A 13955-nucleotide genomic window follows, 5' to 3' on the forward strand; every position below is an offset into this window, starting at 1 on the left:
TGTCAGCTACACTAAAAATTTTACTTGGCTGATCTCATTAATGGTCACCAAAACCCAACAGAGTTACTATCAGTCCCATTTCTACACCTAGGAAAACAAGCTTGGATAAGGTTTGTTTTGTTTTTTTTTAAACTTGCCGCCCTGCTGGTGTGGCTCAGTGGATGGAGCATAGGCCTGTGACCCAAGGGGTCACTGGTTCAATTCCCAGTCAGGGCACATGCCTGGGTTGCAGGCCAGTTCCCAGGGGGCGTGCAAGAGGTAACCACACATTGATGTTTCTCTCCCTCTCTCCTTCCCGTCCTTTCCCCTACAAAAATTAATTTTAAGAAATCTTAGGGGGGAAAAACTTGCCTAACTATCACAGTTAATCAATAGTCTCTCTTAGAATCCAGGTAGCAGTGAATCTGACATTTTCCAACTGAGTTGCCTGCCACCTTAATGAGTTTGAGTATTTCAAGGCTTTTATGGCTGACTGTGGGATGAAAAAAATACCCCAGGTGAAGTGACAGTCAGGGACCAGGCTACAGGAGAAACCCTGGGAAGCCACCACACTGGGCTTAATTCCAGCAGTTTGGTCAATGCTCAGGAATCCTGTGCCCCGCATGCCTTGCCCCTGAATCCTTCCCAGTACTCACAGTACAAAACCCTCGTTCCACGCTTCTTACCGTGATATTCTTGATGATCTGCTGCACCAAGATGGCATTGGTCAACATGTGAGTCCTGAGGGGTGCATGCTGAAGCAGCAGGCGGAGCAGCTGGCCCACCACAGGCAGCTCCTCAGGAGCAGCTCTGTTCACCCGCAGGCTCTGCAGCATCAGTCTGAGGACGCGAGGCAGGAGAGCCAGGATGGAGACACAGACCCCCCAGAGCTTGTCCCTACAGTAACAGCAACAAAAATGAGTCAGTGAGCCAACATGTACAGGAAAAGTACCCTTTCTGTATTTCCCAAAACTGAAAATGTCCTTTTAAGAAACAGTGTTTCCTCCTCCTTACACCACACGCGAATAAACTGAAAATGGATTAAAGACTTAAATGTGAGACGTAAAAGACGTAAAACTCCTACAAGAAAACAGGCAGTCAAATCTTACGTTTCTCTCAGCAGTATTCTTTTCCTGATGTATATCCTCAGGCAAGGGAAACAAAAAATAAATTCGAATACATCAAATAAAAAGTTTTGCACAGCAAAGGAAACCATCAACAAAATGAAAAGACAACTTACTGAATGAGAAAAGGTATCTGCCAATGGTATATCTGACAAGGGGTTAATTTCCAAAATCTATAAACTACTCATACAACTTAACACCAAAAAAAACAAACAATCTGGTTAAAAAAAAAAATGGGCAGAAGACCTGAACAGACATGTCTACAAAGACATAAAGTTAGCTAATTAAATACTGGTTGGCCAAAATGTCTGTATGGTTTTTTTCCCATAAAAGACATATTGTTCATTTTTACCAATAACATTATTGATTTGGATATTCTGAGTATGTTGGCTATCTCCTACTATTAGCTCTTAGTGGGTAGAGGCCAGGGGTGCTGCTACACATCTTCCAATGCACAAGACAGCCCCACAGCAAGGAATTATTTGGCAAAATGTCAACAGTACCAAGAAACTTCACAAACCATTTTTGACATGTTCATCAGTCACAGCACTTTCTCCATACACCAAATTTCTTTTTCTTTCTTTTTTTTTTTGCATTTCAGGTGTGTTTTTACCTTTACTGAAATAATAGCCCTGGCTGGCAGAGCTCAGTGGATTGAGCACGAGCTGCGAACCAAAGTGTCGCAGGTTCGATTCCCAGTAAAGGTACATGCCTGGGTTGCAGGCCATGAACCCCAGCAACCGCACATTGACATCTCTCTCCCTCCCTTCCCTCCCTCTCTAAAAATAAATAAATAAAATCTTAAAAAAAAATAAAGCATAATACACCAAAAATGTTTCCTGTCTTCTTCTATCCTCAAAATTAAAATGACTAGCTACAGAAAATTTCACCAATTTTAAGTTTTCTTTTAGTGCACACCGTTATGGCAGCTGTCACAATACAATTTAACGACGTTGTGAATGAAGTTAAAGACAACTAATCACTACTAGAGGCACCATATAGAAAAAACTGAACTTTTTGGCCAACCCAGTATTAAAAATTGCTCAATGTCACTTATCATCAGAGAAAAAAGCAAATTAAAACCACAATGAGATATCACCTCACAACTGTCTGAATGGCAATCATCAACAAATCAATAAACAAGTGTTGGTGAGAATGTGGAGAAAAAGGGAACCCTTGTGCACTGTTGGTAGAAATGCAGATTGGTGCAGCCAGTGTGGAAAACAGTATAGAAGATTCTCAAAAAAAAAAAAAAAACCTAAAAATGGAACTGCCTTATAACCCAATGATTTCACTTCTGGGTATATATCTGAAGAAACCCAACACACTAATTAAAAAAATTATGCACCCCTATGTTCACTGCAGTGTTATGTACAACAGCCATGATATGGAAGCAACCCAAGTGCCCATCAATAGACAAATGAATTAAAAAGTTGTGGTACAGCCCTGGCTGGTGTGGCTCAGTTCGTTGGAGTGTCTCCCATACACCAAAAGGTTGCAGGTTTGATCCCCAGTCAGAGCACATACCTAGGTTGCGGTTACAATCCCCAGTTGGGGCATGTACAGCAAGCAACCAATCGATGTCTGTCTGTCTGTCTCTCTCTGAAAGCAATGAAAATGTCCTCAGGTGAGGACCCCCCCAAAAAGCTGTGGTACATTTATAAATTGTACTAGTACTTGGCCATAAAAAAGAATGAAATCCTACCATTTGTGACAGCATGGATGGACCTAGAGAATACTATGCTAAATGAAATAAAGACAAATACCATATGATTTCACTTAAATGTGGACTCTTAAAAAAAAAAAAAGAACAAAATAAACAAAACAGAAATGGACTCAGACAGAAAACAGACTGGTGGTTACCAGAGAGAAGGGGACTAGGGGACTGACTTTAACTTTTGATGCGTGCACAGCAGGCTAGGATATTCACGTACAAGAAAAGAGAACGCCAGTCTGTAGACACAGCTAACACTGAAGCAATGGTAGAGAGAGAAAGACTACACAATCTGTAAGGAAGAGAATAGAGAAAGCCACTTCGGTTCCTGCTGGGTTTCAAATTCTTACTTCCACAACTCCAGCTCTTGAGTTCTGTAAGCTACTCTTGAAATGTTCCAATGTATTTATTTTCTTCATTAGCCAACACTGTGCTGAAAGGGCTTATGGACCCTACCTCACACCAAATATAAGTACATTGAATAGATAAGTAAACTTTAGAAAGTCTACCTTTATACACCACAACTACAGAAAACTATCAAGCCAAGAGAAAAACAAGAGCCTTGGGTACTAACAGGTGACAGAACGACTTTTATTTTCTTCTATTTGCTTACCTGTTAGCTTTTTAAAAAATCTTCCTGCAATGACTTTTAATAGGCATACCAGTAAGAACATAAGCATGAGAGCACTTTTTAAAAACAAAACTGAAATGTTCGAAACTATCCCAGAAGCTTTAGTCTGAGTTTCATACAGGAATAAAACTGAGTAATTAAAACAATAGCATCTTATAACTATTTCCTTAAGTCCAAGAATTTAAAATTCTACTCTGGCTAATTCTAATGAAGCCCAAAACAAAATGTAGAGACTTGTACACTAATAAACCCATCCTTCTAAAGGTAGAATTTTTTTCTTACTAAACCTAGAACAGTATTAATAAGGAAAGCTCTCAAAAAACTTTAGAATGCCATCTAACTTTTCAAATTCTCACAGCACAAAGGGGATTCATGAAAGAACAAAGCAGCAGCTCTGGTGATGGAAGGAGTTTTGACTTGAGGTGATGAACACACAATACAATATACAGATGATGTTTTATAGAGTTGTGCACCCGAAACCTGTAAGTTTATAAACCAATGTCACCCCAATAAAGTCAATAAAAAAGAAGAAAAAGGCTAGCTAGGTTTATACAAACTCTGAAAGAGAATGTAAAATATTTCTAAAATCTAATTCTTCCACTCTTAATTTTTAAATGATTGATTGATTGATGGGGAAGGAATGTAACAGGTAGGAAAAAAACTGAAGGTGAAGAATGAAAAAACTATTACCTCTTTCTTAGATGTTCTGCTTCTCCTCTCTCTAAAGTGAGCAGAAAGTACAGAAGACTGTAGCAACAAGAAGCCAGAAACGGCAGTAGAGTCTCACTAAGCACACACGTATGATCCAGGAGCCTACAGATAACACCCAAAACACAGCCAGCCGTGCTGTCAGGAATTACAGTGAACCCAACCTAGGCAGAGAAAAATGAGATTAATGACATCTACACAACAGTTCCCCTCTCCTCCCCAGGGTAAAACCAAAACCCTATTAACTAGAGAGTTAACCGCAGGACACTTCTACCGAAAACTAGTATATACAGAATACATGTCACCTGCCACACCCTGAGGTCCTGTTTTCCCGAGAATTTAATCTCTACATTAAATGACTTTAAAAACATGCAAACTTCAAGAAATACTATTAACCCAAATCCATTGCTTCGCCTTCCTGACAGTCTTCTAAAACTTTCTAAATATTACAATTTCTATTAATAGTTAGAAATACTATCTAAAAAGATGATTTCATGCACCCAAAGAAAATCTTGATACAATCACCCTTATGTGATCTCTAGATTATTTAAACTGGAAAACTAGTATCTGGCACCACCGCCATCCCAGTAATTAAATATACAGAACAGAATTTATTCTGCAATTACCTCTCCCCTGTCCTCTGATTCAGTCAGTCATTCAGATGACTAAGCACTGGAGTCGAGAAGCTACTACTTACCACTTGATTGCTTCACTGCCCTAAAACCCAGATAAGGGACATCATGGGATACTAATGCATCTAGATTCTACTATAGAAGCTGGAGAGTAGACTCTGACTTGTAACTGTATGTATCCATGGTTTAAATCTCCTAGAACTACCGTTGAATAGTCATAAAAATCTCTACAGGCTCTGAGGTCTCAATCCTTCCATCAGGTTTTCTGAAAACAACTGCCTAGATTGACTGGCATGTTGAGCTCCTACTAGGATAATGAAAGTAGTCAAAGGACATGCATTTCGGGACTAGAGGTTAAAAACAGGTGGGGGTCTTGGACACAAGAGAGATAAGGATTAGAAGTTGGTGTCAGGGAGAAAAAGAGTAAAGGGAATTCGAAGCAGTATTCTTCCAACTCAAGGGAAATGACATTTTAAAGGAGGAAAGGTGTGAATGTGCTTATAAAATTATGCAAACAAAGAAAAGTCTCTGGAAGATAAAAATTTCGATCTCTCCTTTGCACTATAATGCATTATTGTAATAAAAAGCCGAAGGTCAAAAGTGTAAACGTTAGAGGAAATTAAAAACAAAACCCAGGCATACCTAATGTGAATTTAATACCAATGGGAAGGAGAGACGCTGGCTGGAAGACGAGCCATTCCCATGACTAACTCACTGCCTCCGCAGTGAGGAGGCCGCGAACCAGTTAGGTCATGTCCCTGTACTTCAGACCCCAAATCTTCTGCGTGGGAATTAGACCCCAGTCTGGATGCTGGCTTCCCAATACACTGATATCAGGCATGTGTTAATTAACCATTACTAATCAGAAGGACCAGAGGCATAATTTCAAGGTCTGTCTTTGAACAGATGTAGAAAGTAAGGGCCTGGCATAAGAGGGGATTTTCCCAAACTCAAAAATTAATTGGCAGCAGCCAGGAAAAACACCAGGATTTCTCAGTTCTCATCACAGCATCATGCTGTGAGAGGTTACAAGCTTAGGATTCTAGATTCTCGTTCTCTCCTAGGCTGTGACAAACTCATCATAAGCTTGAATCTACGTGCTTTTTCGTGCAACAGAAAAGAAGTTTAAGTATATTTACCAAATGCCTGCTGATGGCGCTTTGCAGGATGTCAAAGCTCTGGCTTCGGGCAGGGATAACCAACAAACTGTGACAAACTGTCTGTCAGAAAAGGAGAAAACCAGTAACTAAATTGGAACACTTTAGGTCAGAAACAAGCTCAAAAGATTTCTAAAAAAATCTACTTGCTCTACATATTAACGGGAAACTTAACAAAAATTGAATCTGAAGATGCAAATGTCAAAGTTTAATCACGTTTCACACATGGGCTAATTTTCCAAGTAACTTATTAGATACTTACTGAGCGCTGAGCTAGTCCTATCAGGTGCCACGCATGAGAATGAAAGAATTGAGAAATTCTTCTCCCTCACAGCTCTGAAGTACTTCATAATTTACCAAGGTAGAGAGACTATATTTCTATTTAAGTGCTTAAAAAAAAGATCTGAGTGATGTAAAGGGCTGACAATAGACCTTTCTCCGTTTGGTGAAAAGACATCATACAAAAAATACTTATGCTTCAGATATTAAGACCCTGTCTGAATTCATTGTAACACTGTATCCTATTCCACAAAAGCAAAAGAAAATATAGGAAAAGTATGAGGGAACCAAATCCCTAATTTTTTTGATTTTCTAAGTTCTCAAGAAAACAGAAAGGGAAGGACAGCACTGAGTTCTTAGAGACATTGTAAGAAAACTTCAGAAGCTGATGGAATATGGTGCCAAAAATGAAAATATGCAGAAAAATTGCAAGGGGAGAGAAAGCTAAGACTGGTGGAAAGAAGAACACTCTAGGAAGAGGGCAATCAAGCTACATTCCAGAGAACTGTCAGCCCTTAAAAATCAACAGCTCTAGGGTTTATTTCTCTATAAAACCTGTTGTAGATTGATATCTATCAATTTTCAGTTTTCAAGTGGCAATTTTTCTTATCTTTTATACCTATGAGTAACAATGTAAACACCATACTTCCATCTTTCTACTTCAAAATGAGCACAGGGAATATTTTCATGTCAAAAGGTAAATCATGTTGAAAAGGCCTATTCAATAGTAAATGCGGACTTGATCCCTTTTCTTCTGCCTTCCCTTCCAGAACTCTTCAGTTCTAAAGCCACTGGGTGGGGCCAAGCTGGGTACCACCCGCACTGGAGTGCTCGGAAGAAGTCCCGTGTCACAGACAGAGCACGAAAAGACAAGACAGAGGAAGGCTATCCCAAAGAGTCGGGAGTGCAAATGGGGTGAGAAAGATGCCTGTATGGGAGAGGAGTGGCACCAAAAGGAGATTGATCATAAACAAAAGAGTTTTAATCTTATGTCCACACAAAAAACTACACATGGATGTTTATTACAGCAGCTTTATTCGTAAGTGCCACAATCTGGAAGCAACCAAGATGTCCTACAGCAGATGAATGGATAAAAACCGAGTGCTTCCAGACAAAGGAATGTTACTCAACACTAAAAAGAAATGAGCTATATTAAGCCATTAGAAAAAAAATGGAGGAACTTTAAATGAACATCACCAAGTGGAAGAATATAATCCGCCCTGGTCTGTGTGGCTCAGGTGGTAGGAGTGTTGTTACTCTAAAGGGAGATGGGAAAGGCCTACACAGGGGCTTCAAAAATAATGAAAAATGTTCTTTCTTAAACTGGAGTTATATTTTATTATTATCCTTCAGAGCTTAATCATGTTAAAAATATTCTTTTACAACCATTCAATATTTTATAAATGACAATTATTAACCTTATAATCTTTCACTGGTTCTGGAATAGAAAGCTCCATTAGGGAAAGGTATCTCTGTCCAGAGATTCCTTTTCCCTTTGTGATCTTTCCCTTTTAATTATTGTTTCCATCATTAACGGCAAGGTCCAGATCAGTGCATAGAGTATGTTATTTCTATAAAAGGAGAAAAACACAAGAATATATGTAGTCATTTGTGAAGACAGAAGACATCTGAAAGAATACATTTAGAAACTGGGGAGGAAGAAAGGGCTGAGAGAAAGAATGGGAAGAAAACTTTTTACTACCATCCTTTTGTTCTTCTGAATACCTACTCAAAAAAAGTCCATTTTTTAAAAAGTAACTTCAGCCTAGGCAGATAACTATAACTAAGAAACCCACTCTACCAATTAATAACTTGTTCAAATAATGTAATCAGAGAAATAAGTGTTCACACTAAGGGTGTCAAAAAACTATTTCTAACACGTACTTTCAAATGAAAAGGCCATCTTAAATGTAACAAAGTTTATCCAAAGAAAATTGAAATTTTTGCTTAAAAACTTCAAAACCAAAAATGAGACCTTTTTGATTTTTCCTAATTTATGCCTTAACATTTCAGAGACAGCAACCTTGAAATTTAAGTTCATGTCCTTGACAAATATTCAGAAAAATAACATCACTTTCTCATGACAATTGTGTCTTGGCTTTACACAAATGATGTGCTTATGAAAAATTTAAATTATCAGGTAAAGGTTCTGGGAGTTATCTGAGTTACCATGCCAGACACTGGCAAATCTGTGCCTAGAGTCGGGGCGCACTGATCCCTACACAGTGCCTTCTCCAGGCCACAGGGCTAGTTCAGACACACTGCGAACAGTGTGTGCTGTACAACTCGTCTTACCACCACTGGGGAACCCCAACTTCCAAGTCTAGTATCCAAGGCCTTAACTTCAATCTACCTTTCTTAGTTCTCTCCATTTACCATGGAATAAGGTAAAACTTTAGATATCAAATAAACAGGCTGGTTACCCAATTCATTATTTCTTCTCACTTTTTAAAATCCAGTCCTTTTGGAGAACCTACATATAAACACAGTACCAGACACTGGGGTCATAAAGAGAAGATAAATGTCACTGGTATGACTTAAATATTGTGATGAGAGTCAATGCCATGAGAAAAATGCTTTAAATATCTACAAAAGGTAGAGCCCTAAGATATGGGAAGAACATGAGGAATATTCAGAATAGAATGGAAGAAGTAAACAGATCAGTTGAATAAAATCAATTGGTATAGCAACGAAACAGAAGAAGATGTAACTTGAACACTGACAAAAAAGGTTAAAAAAAAAAAAAGGGTTGGCCCAGCAATTAGGAGTTTGACCTTTCTTACAAGGAAAGAACACAGTCAGTGTCCTGGCCAGAGGTCTTCTGAATCATTAAAATAAAATTAGCCAGCAGAGCAGATTACCTCAGGATTTGTTAGAAAGATTGGAACCAAAATAATTTGGGGATGAAATAATTATATTCTTAATAATAAGCAAGTACCTTTCGATGCAAGGAAAGAAACAACAAGAATAATAGAACTAACTACTACCAAAATGTTTCAGAGAATCAAATCATTAGCATTTGTTTATGATGTTTTAGTATATTTAATTTGCATATCTGAAACATGTAAGACAATTATGCCCATTAGGGTAAAAGATCAGCCTTGTAACTCCAATTTAAAACACATCAGTAATTAATTTAAACCAGTGATTTAAATTTGAATTTCACTATCGATAGTACCAAAACTTAAAATATTAAGATTTATCATATTTAACTGAACTACTTGAAAAATAGTGACCATATTAGAAGTTATTTAAAGAGTCTAAAATCTTGACTGTAAAAGGAATAAAATATAATCATAGTGTTTTGCTGACTGCTTAAATTTACGATACTTATGTAAAAAGTAAGATTTGTAAGCTAAACATTAAAGCTTAAGTAAATGTTAGGGTTTTAAATTTAACTTCAATATATAAACTCAAAAGGAAATGCTCAATAATCTCTTTTGTTTAAAAACACCACCTTCAAAAATACCAAATCCTCCTTACATCTTATTTATCCTATCTGTCCTGTGCTAGGTAAAAGAAAATAAATTTATCTCTATCATTCAGATTGCTCATTTATTGTACTCTAGTGGCATAACTTAGAAAGGAAAACACTCTTCTTTTAGAAACATACATCTCCCAGCCAAGATTATAAAGCTTTGAGAACATGAGGCATGTCTTATTCTATGTTGTATCCCTATGAATATCTCATATAAGATAATCCTAATATATACTAACCACTGGTGATTGATGAACTGAATTTTAATAGCCAGAAATTTCCTTTTAAACCTACTATTACCTCTGTCACATCCCAATGGTGCGAAAACTGGTCCCAGTCTGTCAGGTAAAGCAGCACAGGGGAAAGCTGCGTCTGGATGACATGGGGAACGCCTCGAAGGCTCTGAAGCCAAGTCAACTCCTCTTTCGAAAACCCTAATTTGGGTACAAAGTAATATTAAAAAAATAAATTACAAAGCAAGTGCCATTCTTTATATTTTTTCAAAAAATAGAGATGACATGTACCTTTAAGTTAAATTCTTCTTTAAACTACATTGTTTTCTCTGAAATTCTGCATTTCATGTAGTATTTTTTTAAATGAATAGCTAGTAATGGAGGCAGTAAAATTCAGGTATTTATGTACACAAGTGTGTGCTCTGACCGAATCTATAAATACAGCAAGAAACAGGTCTTATGACTTACCTAAAAAATAAAAAGGCATAACTTTTCCAAATACTGACAGGTTTAAAAAGCAAATGAACAAGTAAAAATAATATGCTCCATACACATACCAAACTCTGTATTCTTTTACATAATAGCCCTTTCAAACTACTATGTGATTCTCTTACCACGCTATTATACTTGGCCTGACCTACATAGACAGTGGGCCAAAGTCCCTCCTGAAGACAGCTCTTAGAATGATCAGGACACCAGCAATGTCGTCAGTCTGACCCTAGCTTTCTGCTTTGATGCTCAGACCACTGTATTTCCATGAACATAGCCTAAAGAGGCCTCATCTAGTTTGACAGCCACATCACATTACTGACTCCTAATAAGTTTTCTAAAACCGCTAAATCTTCTGACAGGTACTACTACTAAAACATAAAGTCCCCCACCTCCATCTCAAATATGTACATCTAAAACTATCAAATAAACATGGAGGCGTCTACATTTCTTACATAAAATTTGTCTTGCTGGATTCAGCTCATTATCAGAATCCGTGAAATTCTCTTTGGATGCTGACTTAACATAGTAATTATAAATCTCCTAATTACAAGTCTTCAAAAAATTTTTAAAGAATCTCATCTTTACCAAAGGGTCGCTGGTTCCATTCCTAGTCAGGGCACATGCCTGGGTTGCAGGCTAGGTCCCTGGTAGGGGGCATGTGAGAAGCAACCATGCATTGATGTTTCTTTCTTTCTCCCTCCCTTCCTCCTCTCTAAAAATATTAAAATTAAAAAATCTCATCACCATCATCCAAGTATAAAACTGAAATGTTGAATGAGCACAATCATTTAAACAATAGTAATAATAGTAGTAGTATTATTATACACATCTTATACATCTAACTTGAACTTGACATTTCTATGTTTACTAATTTGCGTTGAGGGCAAATGGGATGCAGAAACAGCTCATCGAAATTTGATGCTCTTCCTATCTAGTTGTTTAAAATGTTTAAAATGTTCTGTTCATCAATTTTTAAAGGTACGCAATGGGGTTTTCTCTGGCTATCTGAATAAGAGGTATGTCCAATTCACTGTAAACAAAGACAAGAAGGAAGTTGAGAAGTAAGACTAAAGAGAAAGTGAAAAAAAAATAATGACAATTCATTCCCAAGGTTTTGGTATTCAATACTTACTATGAGAGACTTAAAGATGAATCATGTATCTCCCTGCCTAAAGAGTTGGACAATATAGGGTAAAAATATTCCTTCAAAGATTTCCACTTATTAACCAAGAGAAATCATTCTAAGATAGACACCTTATCATCCTCAAAACTTAGAGCCAACATATAAAACAGTATGTTTTAAGATACTCTTCATACTAAGTTTTTTCCCTTTCCTTAACGTGGCAGGTGAATGTGGTTACCTGTAAGTGTTGAAAATAAGAAGCTGAAATAATCCACATCCCTCATCAAACAGTCTTTCACCGAATACTTCCATCCAGAAAATGATGATCTATAATAAACAATGGGAGAACTATTATCAGAAGTGACCAACTTGAAGATTCAAGAATAACAACACAGTATATAACCATTTTTCTTCATTGAAAACAAGTCAGATTTAGTAGCTTAAGCGAAACCTACAGTATGCATTGATTTAGTATGTAAAGGCTCAACATAACATGGACACTTTAACTTCTATTTATATTTACGTAAAGTTACATAAAAAGCATAACTGGTCCACACAGTATAGGATGTAATTCAGAAAATTTCCACACCATTTGAAAACCATACTGTAAGGAGCCAAGATTACATTTTGCTTTTCAGCAGTCGCAGCTGCTATATATTTACTTGATTTTAAAGAAGTCTTACCTGCTTACTGTAAACAAGCTCCAGCTTCCTACCTAAGTATCTTAATTAGGTAATGAATACTTCCATTTATAGCCACTCTAAGATTATATGCCCCTATCCTTCGCAAAGCTGTAACTCAGGGGTGTAAAACTCATTTTCACCGGGGGCCACATCAGCCTCGCAGTTGCCTTCCAAGGGCGAAATTAATTTTAGGACTGTATAAATGTAACTACTCCTGAACAGTTAAAGAACTGAAATTATATTCGGCCCTTTGAAGGCAACAGTGAGGCTGGTGAGGCTGCTGTGGCCCCCGGTGAAAATGAGTTTGACACACCTGTTGTAACTAGCCCTACCTAACAATAGTGCAGATAAAGAAGCAGCTTCTCATTAGATAACATTTATCTGGTTCCTGCTCTAAGTTCAGATTCCAGTGACATCTTTAAAGATTCTCTTCAACATACAGCTAAGAATGAAGAGAACAAATGTCAACCAGGAATATAGCAGAAGGCTGAGAATGATCAGACGCAGTAAGCTCAGACTACAAACTTTATCAGATATATGAATAAATGCAGAAAAAATTAGGAGTTTCTAATTCAACTGAAAGCACCTACATTTTTTTTTTTACCTGTTAACTGTATTTAACCCAGTGAAACTAGAAACCAACTGTGCCCTCCAGTGGCTAAAATGAGTACAAATCCATTTAGGAATCTATTTTGGACCAATGACAATAATAGATCACGCTGTCCTTAAAACTGCAATGCCCATATACACTGTCCAAGCCAGGCCACTTCAAGAGTACAGGGATGTGACTGCTGACTATGCTTGGACAGAAGTAACTGGAACTGCTCACTGAAGACCTGATCATACATTCGCCCTATTTAAAACCAAGCCAAACTGCTCAGTCCAAGAATTTCTCCCCCTTCCTAGAGATTTTTACCAAGCATTTACCAATTATGTTCCCCAGTCCAGCTATAAATAAACTAGGGGCCAGGACAGGACTGAGCAGAGGCCAGTGGAACAACACAAGTATCATGCTATGAGGGGGAAATCCAACTCTAAACACTTTAAACAGGTAGGGGGAAAGGTAGCAGCAGCAACTCTTACATACACTTTTTAATGTAACAGACAAAAATCAGAAATGACTAAAGGAATATTTCAGAAAAATTAATTGGGCGACAGTGCACAAAATAGATGGGACTGAAAAGCAAGATTATTATAATAGTACAGGTGAGAGATAATGAAAACACTATCTAGTTTACAGTCATGGACAAGGAGAGAAGGGGATATTCTGGAGAGAAAACCAAAGATATATAACCCAGTGTATGTTGAAAAAACTAAACATTATTCTTAAATTCTAAATGCAAGAAAAGTGATACAATGATAGTGCCACAGGTCTGAGAAAGTTGAAATGTCCTAATTTTGTATTATTTCTTAAAAGAGATTAGCTTGGGCACAAGCCATCAACAGAGAGAGTGTGTGTGAGAGAGAAATGTAGTAATAGACATTGTACCAATACTAAAAGGCAAAATTTAACTTGGTGGACTTTAAACTACAAAGACAACCAACTTTTAATTTAGTTACTATGAACCCCTATTATCATTTTCTGTAAATTAATGTATTTTCTCAACAATCACATTTCCACAAAAGACTTTTGAAAACACCTTTGACACAAGCATAAACATAATTGATATTTATAAAGCTAATATACCTTCCAAAGAGAATCAATTTCAAAGGGAAGTATTC

At 37.3% G+C, this 13955-nt stretch overlaps 2 protein-coding genes across 6 annotated transcripts in view; one reads left to right on the forward strand and one right to left on the reverse strand.

Annotated features, from left to right (window-relative positions):
* INVS (inversin) overlaps positions 1-11883 on the forward strand; it is a 145631-nt gene extending 133748 nt beyond the window's left edge. Inside the window, exons 18-19 of one of the 4 annotated variants that reach the window (XM_045840097.1) lie at positions 6995-7139; positions 11775-11882. In XM_045840097.1, coding sequence (XP_045696053.1) covers positions 6995-7139; positions 11775-11778 — 149 coding nt within the window. In that variant the 3' untranslated portion in view covers positions 11779-11882. Of the gene's footprint in view, positions 1-1704; positions 1746-6994; positions 9867-11774 lie in introns of those variants that run through there. The other 3 variants (XM_045840099.1, XM_045840098.1, XM_045840100.1) reach the window with 3 other exon arrangements.
* Positions 1-13955, reverse strand: part of TEX10 (testis expressed 10) — a 42770-nt gene that overhangs the window by 898 nt on the left and 27917 nt on the right. Inside the window, exons 10-14 of one of the 2 annotated variants that reach the window (XM_045840102.1) lie at positions 11789-11877; positions 10003-10136; positions 5928-6008; positions 4139-4320; positions 666-876 (exon numbers count right to left, since the gene is read on the reverse strand). In XM_045840102.1, coding sequence (XP_045696058.1) covers positions 666-876; positions 4139-4320; positions 5928-6008; positions 10003-10136; positions 11789-11877 — 697 coding nt within the window. Of the gene's footprint in view, positions 1-665; positions 877-4138; positions 4321-5927; positions 6009-10002; positions 10137-11788; positions 11878-13955 lie in introns of those variants that run through there. The other variant, XM_045840103.1, reaches the window with a different exon arrangement.

This window comes from Phyllostomus hastatus, unplaced genomic scaffold, assembly GCF_019186645.2.
Source record: "Phyllostomus hastatus isolate PE091 unplaced genomic scaffold, TTU_PhHast_1.1 phas_contig_34, whole genome shotgun sequence".
In the NCBI taxonomy this organism is placed as follows: Eukaryota; Metazoa; Chordata; class Mammalia; order Chiroptera; family Phyllostomidae; genus Phyllostomus; species Phyllostomus hastatus.